Source organism: Rhipicephalus sanguineus, chromosome 7 (genome assembly GCF_013339695.2).
Source record: "Rhipicephalus sanguineus isolate Rsan-2018 chromosome 7, BIME_Rsan_1.4, whole genome shotgun sequence".
Lineage (NCBI taxonomy): Eukaryota > Metazoa > Arthropoda > Arachnida > Ixodida > Ixodidae > Rhipicephalus > Rhipicephalus sanguineus.
Window position 1 is genome coordinate 145,024,066 of NC_051182.1, and position 13,264 is coordinate 145,037,329.

At 42.9% G+C, this 13,264-nt stretch overlaps 1 protein-coding gene across 1 annotated transcript in view; it reads left to right on the forward strand.

Moving 5' to 3' along the window:
• The window catches only part of LOC119400166 (protein flightless-1), a 53,619-nt gene that overhangs the window by 18,702 nt on the left and 21,653 nt on the right, over positions 1-13,264 (forward strand). Inside the window, exons 12-17 of the mRNA XM_037667154.2 lie at positions 2,839-3,001; positions 5,864-5,946; positions 9,106-9,156; positions 10,580-10,692; positions 11,580-11,765; positions 13,034-13,209. Of these exons, the coding sequence (XP_037523082.1) occupies positions 2,839-3,001; positions 5,864-5,946; positions 9,106-9,156; positions 10,580-10,692; positions 11,580-11,765; positions 13,034-13,209 (772 nt within the window). The remainder of the gene's footprint in view (positions 1-2,838; positions 3,002-5,863; positions 5,947-9,105; positions 9,157-10,579; positions 10,693-11,579; positions 11,766-13,033; positions 13,210-13,264) is intronic.

Here is a 13,264-nt window from a genome sequence, read left to right on the forward strand (position 1 = left end):
CTGACTATAGTGAATCTGTCATTTTGTAGCGCGTATATATAATGTAAATTATAATATATAGTGCGTTGAATCCAAGGGACAGTGCAAGCATGGCGTAAACAAGCAGGGTACGAGTCAAAACATGGGCGGCGTGCGCAGCACAGATTTCATTACGCTCCACAATGAAGGAATTGCTTTGTATGTTTTACCGCTACACAGGGGTGTAATGCGGCGAAAACTAAATGCCACGCTGTGAAGCTTGCTACCTGTGGCTGCAATTAGTTGCCGGAAAGAGTATCGCCAGGTTGCTTCAGTGGCGCAAAGTGTTGTCTGGTCCGATACGTACACGTTTCACACGAGCAGGTTGATGAAAAATAAGTAATGGGAAAACTTTAACAGCTTCACAGCAGCTTTAGAACGAACAATTGTTTCGAGGGACAGTCTGAGACGCATGAATATTTATTGATATATACTGAGTATGTGCAGCACAATCTTCGTTTGATTGAGCTGCACATACTCATGTATATATCAAGACATGTACCAACTATATTTAAGCTTCAGACAGGCATTTTATGCATTTTTAATTACGGGTATATCGAACTATTTAGCGATGCCCTTTGATTCCGATGTATGCGAGTTTTACTGTATATACACTTAGCACACTGTGCATTCAGCGAAGCATTATGTGGTGAGGAGCATTGATTTTCCTGGCGTACATTTTTTTTTTTTTCATTATATGATATTTAGGAGATGTTGGTGCTTCTGTATACCACCGGCTACTCCTTTTCACTGATGATAGGATATGTGAAAAGCACAGCAATGAAAAAAAAAATATTTCATAAACAACAGCTAGGCAAAAAAGTTATTCCCAGTGGTGTTCCATATATCGCGGCTTGATACCGCACGCATGCGATGGGAGCCATGCATGCATATGCGACATATATCGGTTGAGGATGGCCTAGATCCATTACCACGATGTGTTCGGTAGGCACCGGGAACTCCACTGATCTGATGAGAAAATAAGCAATCTGCATCGCTGCGCCTAGTACACACATACTGTGCTCCAAGTAGGGAGGCCGGCTTCGGCGTGACGCTCGATCGTTCGCGTGGTGGCTCGATCGCCACAAGCGTTCGTTTAAAACAAGCAATAATATTGATTATTCGGTGACTATCACGGAATAATTGGAGCTAAACGTTTTTCTAAGGCACCTTTTGGGAAAAGCTGGCTTTTCTGGAACCACAAAACAAGGCCCAAACAGCAGCTCATATGAATATATAGCACGCTAGCTGTTCCGATCATGTCTCAAACTTCGTCGTCCAAAAAGAACTAGCTTCGTAAACTAATGCGCTTGATACGCCAGCAAGGTTAACACAAAAATGAAACCTAATGCACTGTGCACTGTGCGGCTATGCCTGCGCAGTGATCTCATTGAGCTGAAACAAAACTGACTCCCCCTCCTTGCGAACTGCGTACCCCTTAGTCAAATAGTGGCCCTTCCCAAAGAAAGCAGCAAGTATGCACCTTAATTCGTGCGTCCATTAAATCAAGCCACCTGCATTTCCATGGTTAAATCGCATGATCAACGTCTCGCACGCACCTAGAGCCACGGGACTGGGCTAGGTACATCTCGCTTGGAATTTCCTAGGGACAGCACCAAAAAGTGGTCTGGCAACGCGGGCATGTTTTGGTGGCTTTTTAGTCGCTCCCCGCTGCAACGCTCATGGCGCGCGCGGGAAGTTCGAACAAATTTCGTCCTTTTGGGGACATTTTAGTGCTGCCGGGGTGCTTTGAAAGCCGATTTTATCGCGTTTCCCGACCGAATTTAGCGTTAGCAATTTGAGAGTAGGTGCTCAGAAGTACAAACGCCTCGAAAATAAGCTTTGCGAAAAATCGATTTTTTGACCATTTTTGACCGTTCCAAGACCCGCGTCTCCCCTGTGTGATCTATAAGCCCCACTCCTGCAATAGCCCCAATGGGGCTGCAGTAGGTAAAAATAAATAAATAAATACAGTCGTAGTTATAGCATTACTCTTAGAATTGTCTACTGTGACAGCTGTAACATGATGTTGTGATAGCTACAATCATAGCCATGTGGCTATGCTAGGCATTACATTTTTTTGCCTTTGATACTTTACTGCAGGCATAGCTTTCGCTGTCGTAGCTGTGAACTAAAGCTCTAACGTTTGCTGTGAGCGATAGCCACAGTCGTGTAACAGCACCACTGTTAGAAGTAGCTACATTGATAACTAGCATGTGTCAGTAATAGCTATTTCACTATTAGAGACAGTTAAAGCAACAGCTCTTCCATCATAGGTGTTAGTGATAGCTATAATGGTGGCTGCGAGCAAGAGTGACAGTTGTAGTTAGAGCAGTGGTGTTTGAAGTAGCTACATTGATGGCTGTGACGTGTTAGCGATAGTTACAGTAATAGCTACGTGGCTATTAGCAAAGGTTAAGGTTCTTCCGTGAGTGGTAGCTTTATTTATAGCAGTAAGCAATAACCACTGTCCCATCTACAGCATTGCTTTCAGAAATAGCTACGTGGCTCTCTTTAAGACGATGATGGTGATTACAGCATTTATGAGTCTGAATGAAAGTTCCAAGGGAAAAAAATAAAGAAGGTAAGTTGAAGAAAAATAATTGAGCGTTAGAATAGAACCACAAAAGAAACGGTCGCCAAACATAGTACTGCAGTTAATCTCAGCCATTCTAGGAAGACTTTGACGGCACACACTTTACCAGACTTCTACAGACTTCTGCAGAAGTCGTCTGGCTGATTGTAGGCATATGTGCAGATAGGTTGCTTGCTGTGTCGCTAGCTGTTAGTGTCTGGTCCGAGCAAATGGCACGATTGCAGCCCCCGTGAAGGACCCAATTGCGCGCAAGATGCGGCTTCGGCGGCGGCGTGAAGGCGAGGCCGACAGTGACCAAGCGAAGATCCTCAAAGGCATGACCGACGTGGCCAAGGAGAAGGACCGCAATGGCCGGTCAGGAGGCGAAGACCGCGTGGACTCTCTCAAGTAAGCAAATGCTCGCACGTGCAGTGCTTTTGGGTATTCAGTGCTTGTCACTTCCACAGAATGTGTTTTTTAAAACGGGGTGTGGTTTGAGTGGGGTCATCTAAGTGTGAACCCTACTTTGGGAGCATATTTCTTTATTTTTAAGGGCATTTTTATAAAACTTTCACAGCTTATGCATATTTTTGTGCTAATTTCAATGTACAATCGTTTTTCTGGTACAATGTGCAGTTTTTAAAATATTAGTCATTTCATATGCCTTATTAGGAGAAATATATTTTTCTTAACTATGTGAGTTACAAAGCAAATTGGCATATCACAATTATCTGAAATAAAAACTGTGTGCAGTTAAACAAGAATGGACACTCTAAGCCAATTTGAACAAAATTTATGGTATGTTGAACACTGGTGAGCGAAATACCAGCTTGACATCGACTCACTTGCATAAAGTCAACATTCCACAACATTTGTTTGAATGGGTTTGTAACATCCGTTATTGTTTCACTGCATACAGTTCTTATTCCGAATTATTGTGATATGTTGATTTGCTCTGCAACTCTCGCAGTTAAGAACATTTCGCCCCAAACAATAGAAGATGTATTTGATATTTTAAAAGCTACATATTGTACTTGAAAAATAATTGCATATCTTGAATTGGCACATAAAAATACAAAAGCTGTGAAAGTTTCATGGTAATCTGCTCAGAAACAAAAAAACATTTTTCTAAAGCAGTGTCTTAGGGACACGTTGGCCATTATAATCAGTTGCATGACTGCTTTGTACTCGTCGCCATCGACAGTTCACTACAGCTGGGACCATTGCAAGAGTTACAGTAAAAACTGTGACTGCATAGTGACAAGATAAAATACATTAACCGAGAAGGCTAGTGAAGCGTTGTGCTTAGACATTAGGTTCACAGTTACATGATTCGAGTGTTTATTGCTTTAACCCTTTGAGGGTCAAATTTTTTTGCCAAATGCGATCCCCCAGGGTTGTTTTCTTTTTTATTGCTGATTTAAATTCTTCAGGCGAATCAATTTCGGAAAAAGTTGTCGTAAATTTTTTAGGGTGACCATAAAGTGACAAAAAAATAGTTTGTGTTGTCACATACACATGGTTTATTCATGAGTAGCAGCAAGATAAATTCTGAAAAAAAAACTTCTACGATTGTTAAAAATGATGCGTTGCAATAAACATAGTTCACAGATGTACAAAAATAAGTGCTTGAAGTGGCATCAAGTAGAAAAACGGAGGTAGAAAAGTCACCTTTGATCCAGTCAGCATCGTCTCGCCGCACTTGCTTTTGAGATGTCGCTCGTTTATCAACATCTGAGTCTTAACTCGAAAGTAACTACTCGTCTGATGGGCTGACATCCATTTAATCAGATTCTGATTCGGCAGTCAAGCAGTGATTTGGAGGAATCGCCACTAGACTTACTTGCAGTAGAGCACCCAGTGCGGACTTTGATAGCGCAAGTGAACTGCGCGGGTGAGTGCACTGAAGAAAATTGTATGGTTGTGCGTGCGCACAACCATACAACCGTACAGAAAGCAAAAACAAGTGAGAAACCTATAATAATCCTTCATCTTATCGTCAATGAGATGGGGGCGGTTTTTGCGAGTTCCCAAAACAGGAAACGCAACCACAGCGGCATCATTTGTGTAAGTCAGCACCGGAATTGAAACGGGCATAATCGCACCCCGGGGAGCAATAAATGAGAGAGTAACAAAGCGGTCACCCTTTGAGACATTCTAAACCAGATAGCCATCATCAGTTTTGCGGGCATGAGAAGCAGGAACCACCCAAAGGATGAAACCGAAACTAGCGCTGCGCATGACCAGATGCGCTAGCGATAACTGGCGCACCGCTGTGGTAAAGCATAAAAAAAACGGAGTGTCATCGGCACAAGAAAAATATTCCATGTATTCCCGCAATGTGGCAGTACATGCCAAGCAAGAGAAATGATCGAAAAAGGCGCGCTTTTTAAGCATACAAGCGATGACGTGCATGTACGTCATTTACCCTGAAAGCTTTAATACAGATTCTGCGTTTCCATTGAAATTACTTGTAGGTACAATAGTATAGCATCATGGTGCGGATTGACATGATCCCAATGGCATCGTTGGAGGAAGTGATTAACAATATTGTCACGTGGTCGTGACGTTGATGAAGACAGCAGCCAGCGTATTCAAGATGAAACTGTTTATTTGGCCGAACTTGTGGCCGGGAAATGAAAAGTCAAACTACAGCAATACACGCTGTACACTGATAGCGGCGAACAGGGCGTCGGCCATCGATAAAACTGCTCATGGCTGGGACGCGCCGTCTTTTATACATCATGCATCGAACTTTCCAGTCTTATCACTGGTGGTCACGCAAGCTCTGGAATAATCTAGACCCTTCGCGTCATGTGCGCAATCTTAACAAAATTATCTACTACAATCTGGAACGTTCCCAGACATTCTGGCGCGGCTTGCGCAAGGCAGTAGTAACACGTGTAAGGGGGCGGTAACGCAAAACATGGAAAGAAAGGAGCGCATGTGGCAATATGTTTAGGGTCAGCATTTACTGTCTACCATGCCATGTTTGCCACTACTGTAAATCAGTTTGCACCAACGAAGCTATGAACAAGATCTGTACTAATTTCTCGGAAAGAAAGCAGCAGTTAAACCTCAGTATAACAAATTTGCATGACTGCTATTACAGTGCTGTTGATGATATGGTGTGACATACATTTGTCTGTCGACATAGTGTTATTCATATTTGCTTATCACGTGTGTGTAATGAAGCTATTGCGAGTTTGTTATGACATGTTCTGACTGTACCAGCAATGGCTGTTAACTTGTTCTCATGCCCGCACACAGGCCAAAGCGCTGGGACGAGGCCCTGGAGAAGCCACCCATAGACTACAGCGAGATCTTTGAAGAGGATGTTGGTCAGATGCCCGGTACAGCTTTTCTTATTTTCTGAATAACTATGAATGCTTGTAGTTTTTCCACGAACATTGAGCTAACTTTCAATCGTACGATACAATCCTTCATGTTCGTTTTTTTAGAAGATGTTCTCAGATAGGTTAGAGAATCTACTGTGATGTTGTAATGCAGTACTTAGGTGTATAGTTGTTAGAAATACTGCTACTTTATTAAGGTACAATATTAATGAGAACTAACTGACAATATAATGCCAAGGAAAGATTACTGTCTGTTAGTTCTCATTAATATTGTGTCTAACAAAGAAAGACGAGCCCTTAAAAGTAATCTTCGTTCCTTTATTGAGGTAGTCATTTATTCTCTTTAACTGTTTACAGATTGAAGTATGATAATCATATTTTGATTTATTTATTTATTAAAATCCTCAGGGCCAAAGGCATTAAAGAGGGGAATGATTACAGCAAACGATAGAAAAAATATAAAAGCAGATAGAACGTTTCAGCACAGTGGCTTCTGATTATGCAGTTTTAGTTGAAAAGGCATATAACGTGATTCCAGGAAAGGGATAAAAAATGCCCTAAGGTTACAAACATGTACAGACGGGTCCACTGTTAAAGGGAACACTTGGGTTTCGGGTATGTCTGGATTTCGCTTTCCTACAAAAGCATAGTGACTTAGATTTGCATAACACTACTGGTGATTGATAGTTCCGAACCCTTATGATAGACTAGTAACGTGCACAAACAATCTTTCCTCATCCACTAGCCGTTAAGGGGACAACAAAATGAAAGTTGCTCATTCGAGTGTTCCCTTTAACAGTGGACTGTACTGTACATAGCAAGAAAATAAGGCTTGGTTAACAGAATGCACTCAGGTTACACACACAAAGTAAAGATAAAGAGAAAGCTTCGATTATGCAATGTTAGCTAAAGTTGATCAAAACACAGTCAATCCCAGATATATCGAACTCGGATATATCGCATTATTGGCTACATCGAACAGTTGAGAAATCCCCTTGAATTTTCCATGCGAAAGTATGAGGCTGGTGCGCACGTATATAGAACTTCGCACAGCGAAACATCCGCTATATCGAATGCTGCGCAGCGCCGAAGTCCAGAAAGTGCATTTTTCCTAACAAATATCGATAATTTTTCGGCCTCGTTCTAACAAGTTCTGATCCCTCGTCGCGCGCAGGTGAAGAAAGGCGGTGTTATTCCACTGCGTTGATCTAGCTCGTTGCCCAGCGCCTGTCAGTGCACCGGTCTTTCGATGCGCGATCCGCAGGTTTTAACGCGCGGGCATAGTGTTTTTCAAAAAGGCTCATTGCCGGGGCACCAAAATGAGAATGCGAAGTGACTCGGCAGCCTTGTTGTAATGTTTGCATTCCCTTCCTTCCTTCCTTATTTGCGCACGATGGCATGCGGGCCCGAAAAGCATGGCCTTCGAGATGCACAACCTTGTGACATATTTTTGGTGTTTTCGGTTTTAAAACGCACATCTCAGAGGCTACACCCCCTTTTCTCGCATTTCTCGCTAAATCAAGGGCTGCCTTCTACAAAGCCACAAGTGCCATCGCTATCGCCAACATGTTGACGGTGGAGAAATGTTTTGTGCAGCATTGTTGTTGTGGCATGTGGACCTCTGTACTTCTCGCTTCGTTCTTGCTAAATTGTCATTCAGGAGTTGAACTAAACATTGTCCCGCTCGTGACGATAAAAATGATGACCGGTGCTTGGAGCGACATCAAGTAAAGCACTGTCATGCACCGTTTTCTTGTGGGCCTTTGTGCCAGGTGACGACTTTGGGAGCGTCATGACCGCTGACTACGGCGTACGGTGCGTCAGTGAATTTGCGACTTATTAGCGTTTCCGGGCGCCATATCAGACGGGAGCACAGCGAGCGACTTCATCGGTGCAGATAACAACGTAGCTGCTTCTGACTGCATCGATGCCGAGTTCATAGCTGACGTTGCCAATCCTGCGGAAATGGACCTGTGCGTTTTGAAGATGCCAATGCCGCTACTGCCACCGCTAAACCCTTTACCGCGCTACAGAGCTTGCATTGGCGTTTAACATCGATCACCACTGTTGTGGCCGAAAGTCCTGAATTTGCTTATTTGGAAAGCTTCAATGATATTGACGATGACTTGGTGAACTTCACGGCGAGCAAGAAGCAAGACAGATTTATGGACTATTTTCATGCGAAATAAAATGCAGTAACTTGCAAAAGAAGTTGTTGCCTTGTTCTTTAGCTTATATGAGCAAATCGTCATGTTCGCGCTTTTTACGATTTCCAAAAACTGTGTCAAGCCCTGCAGTGCTTTAATTAAAGCCTTAAATGCGCATATTTTGTATTTCGAATTATCCAAACTATTTTGCGTTCCCCTTCGAGTTCGATATATGCGGGATTGACTGTAAATGGTATCGTGAATTGATACAATATCTTCAAGGTATTGTGATAGTCAAGCTGCCACAACAGCAGCTTTTCCCTTACTTTTTTTTCCACTCTGTGGCGCCTATGCGCAAGACTACTCACGGATGCAAAGTGAAGACCTTATCCTTATTTATTCTGAACTGGAAGTTATTTGATAGAAATTGCCTTTTGTGGACATAAATTTAACCCTTTCCCTCTCGTTGACGAGTATAGTCGTGAGATTTTGCTCCAAAATCACCGATGACGACTGTACTCATCATGAACGAAAAATGATCCCACATGGAACCAATGACAACTATCCTCGTCATAGTTGTGTTTCTTGACGCTAGATGGCCACACTTGTCCATGTTGGGCCATTTGTGTCTCGGCTTTCATTTTATTGCCGTCTTTCATTGTATTGCCATGCGGTGAAGCCATCTTCAAGCTCTCTTTTTCTTTACGCTATTGGTGAAATAAAGGAACCCCATGGAATTGAAATAATGGTACCATTTTATTCGGAAAAAAAATATTACGAACTGAGTGACATAAAATTTCCGGTAAATTTGGTACAATCTTCTTCTTTTTCACGAGATGGAAAGGCTTAAGTGAGCAAACGGGCAGGCCGTCTTTCTTTCTCAAAATAAAATCTCCTTACTGAACTTTTTCTGATGTTTTAAAAGTGCGTGTGTTTACTTCTCGAGGAATTTACGCATCTCCTCAAGCTTGTACATAGCTCTAAAGCAGTGATTTTTTCTTTCCTGCAGGGACATTTGTCTGGGAAATTGACAACTTCCTTCCGAACCCCCTTGATGAGTGTAAGTACCATGCAGTGGTCGGACTAGCGTGTTTATTTTTTAACCTTTTTTTAAACTATCAAACTATGGTTTTGGGAGTAAGCTCTCACTCTCCCTTTCCACAGTAGCTGTACAGAATAGGCAAAGTTAAAGGGACACTAAAGAGAAACAATGAATCGGTTTAGATTGGTGATTTGTGCTCTGAGGACTCTAATGTCATTAATTTCATCATTATAGATTTATTAATAAAGGAGAAAATCAAGTTGAAAGTTTAATTTTTAAATTTCGCACCGAAATCTCCCCCTATGACGTCACGGATTTCAAAGTTTATTTATCGTATTTTGGCGCCATTGGCTCAACAAAATTACCCCAAACTTGGTATGTCAAGTCTATGGCCCCCACAAAGGACAATGTACTTCATTTTTACCAATTATGAACTACGTAGTCCCTAGTAGGCGCCGTCAAAACATGTGACATCACGGCGAATGGTGCGGAAACTTCAAGGTTGGCGTTGCCACTCACATTTTGTTTTGAAGCGTTTTCTCGCTTATTAAGCGTCTTCTCGCAGCAAGCATGGTGTTTTTGCTATCGTGAAAGATTACTTTACTAATATGAGAAAAATAGTTTTGCTCTTTAGTGTCCCTTTAATTGTCGCTTTAGTTGAAATATGGAGATATGTAAAAAAGCAACTGAAGGGTGAAACCTAGTTACGACAAGCAGAAATTGAGCCTTCATACTTTCCAATCTTCTTTTTTCACAGCCAGTTTTGTGTGTTTGAGCATGTTTTACAGCAGGGGTCAGCAATCCTTTGTGGTAGAGGGCTGAGTTACATGAAGCCGACATGGCGGGGGCCACACGGCTGATAATGGGGGGAGCTTTGCAGGCAAAAAGAAAAGTTCGGCGAATCGACAATACACTCAAATCTCATTATAACGAACACGGATATAACGAATTATCGGTTATAACGAAGTAAATGGAGAAGTCTTCTCGTAGCTACAGTGTTACAAATAAACGTTATAACGAATTTTCGGATATAACGAAGTTATTTTCGTGGCACATGCGACCTTGTTATAATGAGGTTGGAGTGTATTGAAAATAATTATGTACCAAACTGGAATAGAAATCATGTTTATTTTCAGCACACGTCACAAGGTTGCCATTTATAAACATAGTTTACAAGCAAAAAAAAACTCTTTCAATGCGACTGAACATTCTTAGCCAACTCACAAATGTCTACATCGAGGTTGCCCAACGACAGGTTAGTTGGGGGGGGGGGGGGGGGGGGAGTTCTGATGTCGTGTCAGTGGCCACATGTGGGCCCTCAAGGCAGTATTATGCGGCCCCTGGCACTCCTGGTTTACAGCATAAGTACTTTACACAAGTAATACGCAGTTTTGTACGTTGTAGTGTACGTGTCTCTAGTTCTGCACTGTCGACTTTGCAGCTCTAGTGGGCAAGTTCTACGAGGGTGACTGCTACATTGTACTCAAGACGTACGTCGAGGAGTCACAGAACCTCAACTGGCTCATCTACTACTGGATTGGCTCCGAAACCACGGTCGGTATACAGTATAACCTCGATATAACGAATACGGATATAACATAGTATTGGTTATAATGAAGGAAAGGAAGAATAGTCTTACCATTAGCACAGTGTTACGAATATATGTTGATTGCAAATTTTCGGATATAACAAAACCATCTTTGCATGGGAGGGACTTCGTTATGACGAGGGTTGTCTGCACAGTAGACTTTCGATTAATTTAAACAAATCTTAAATTTTTGGTTGGCCCGCTGTGTTTTCAATGTATTTTAAAGCCGCTTAATTCAAACTGCCCCATTGCACAAATTTGGTTAAAAACATTTTGCTTGTCCATGCCTGGAAATATCTCCTGCCTTTGTTGCTTCTAGCTGAACATTCGCGTTTTTGCCACAAGCAGCTGCAAATAAAGTGGATTGCCTGCCACCAGTGCCACCGTACACTAGTGTCATGCGGGAAAGCGTCACAAGACTGGGAAAGGGCTACCAGCTGTCTCAGGACACAACACATTTTCGTCCCTTAATTACACACGCGTGCATGTGCCAAAGATTAACAAGTACCAGTATGATTGCTGAAGTCTAATGCTGCCTGTGATGTTTGTGCGGCACTGACAAACAATAAACATGACAACGCTAGTTGGTATGTTGCCCCGAGTCACATTTATGAGAACTTCTGATAATTCAAACAAAATCCTTAGGTCCCCTCGAGTTTTAATTGTCGAGAGTCTACTGTATTACGCTTTAATACTTTTTTTGGGCAGGGGGAATATTTGTGTAAGTTGCTGGAACTTGTGCCAATTCCTCTCCTTCACGGTTGCCAGTGCACGGCACTTTTTATTGCTGGGCAGGCTCCTGTTATTGCGTGACCATAGGTCATAAGTTGGTGGCTCTCCCGACTCGTTACAGCTGGACAAGAAGGCATGCGCAGCCATCCATGCCGTGAACCTGCGCAATTTTCTGGGTGCCCACTGTCGCACTGCGCGCGAGGAGCAGGCGGACGAGAGTCCCGAGTTCCTGCAACTATTCGGCGGCCACATCAACTACCACAAGGGGAACAGGGCGTCGAGCGGCTTTTACAACGTTGAAGAAGTGGTGAGTAAGATACCCAGTTGGTGTTAGCAAATACAGTGTGGTATTTTTTACAGGACTCTATAACGTACAAAAGTCCTTTTGTCTTTTGTATAAGAGGTCCTAAATGTACTAGTACTGCAATCACTACAAGTTGAAACATGTGAGCCATAGTAGAGTGACGCTCCCAAGAAAAAGAAATGGACAGAGTTTTTGCAGTCCGGCAGTGTGCATGCCTCCCGCCTTCCATCATGTGTGCTTTTCTTTGGCTCACCAAACAGCTTGCCACAAAAAAAAAGGCTGGTGTCAACTTAGTGGTAAATGTGAGAGAAATGCATTAGCAATACATCAGTTGATTGGACACTGGTGGAGTTGAGCAACTCTAGACTATTAGAGCGAACAGCAGCGTCACCAGTGGTGTGGGCGTCATAACTCATTGATGTATGGACCACATGAGACCAACTGTAGAACTTCGTCATGAAAACGCGCCAAGTGTCTCAGCGCTTGCACGAGGGAAGTCGTCAGTTCTGTCAAAAACATGCCAGGCACCTGGACACATTTGTTTGAGCGAGGGATATTATTAAAGGGGCACTAAAGTGGAAGTATGAATCGCTTTAGATTGATCAGTTGTACTCTGACAACTCTAATGTTAATTTCGCCACCATAGGTTTATTAATGGAGGAGAAAGTCAAGGACAATGTTTCATTTTTTAAGTTTCGCGCCAAAATCTCTGTGCGTGATGCCACGGATTTCAAAGCGTATTCTCTGTATTTTGGCGACATTGAATCAACGAAATTTCCTGAAATTTGGTATGTTATGGCCCCCTCAGAGGACAATTAGGAACTACATAGGGCCTAATATACGGCATTAAAATCTATGATGTCAGGGCGTTTGGTGTGGAAATTTCAAGGTGGCGTCACCACGCGTATTTTCTTTTTGCGCGTCTTCTCTCGGCAAACTTGGTGATTTCGGAATTGTGAGAGTAATTTACTAATATGGGAAAAATCGTTTTTCTCTTTAGTGTCCCTTTAAAGGTGCATTATTCCACCTGAAGAAACATGCACCTGTGGCTTAGTCGTTATAGGATTGGGCTTCGGTACCAGCAGTATTATAACTATTATTCCTTTATTTAGTTACTTACGAACGCCACTTCATTGCTGCTGTCCTATTCCTCTTTCATCAACCTTTCTGTCCAGCCCCCCACTCGCAACTGTGTACATGCTGCTGGCTTCAGACCGACCGTATGGATGACCGTCTAAATCTCGCTTCGTGATGCTTTTTCAATGACACAGGAATACGTGGTTCGTCTGTATCGCCTGCACTCCCGGAACCGGCTGCTACACGTCGAGTCGGTAGCGGTGGACCCTAGTTCCCTGGACCCGCGTTACGTTTTTGTGCTCGACGCCGGCCGGAAGATCTTCGTCTGGAGCGGCAGGTGCTCACAGAACACCATGGTGTCCAAGGGAAGGTGGGTGTGACTCTGGGATTTCTCGTTCGAAGCCAACAGATCATACAGCCGAGGA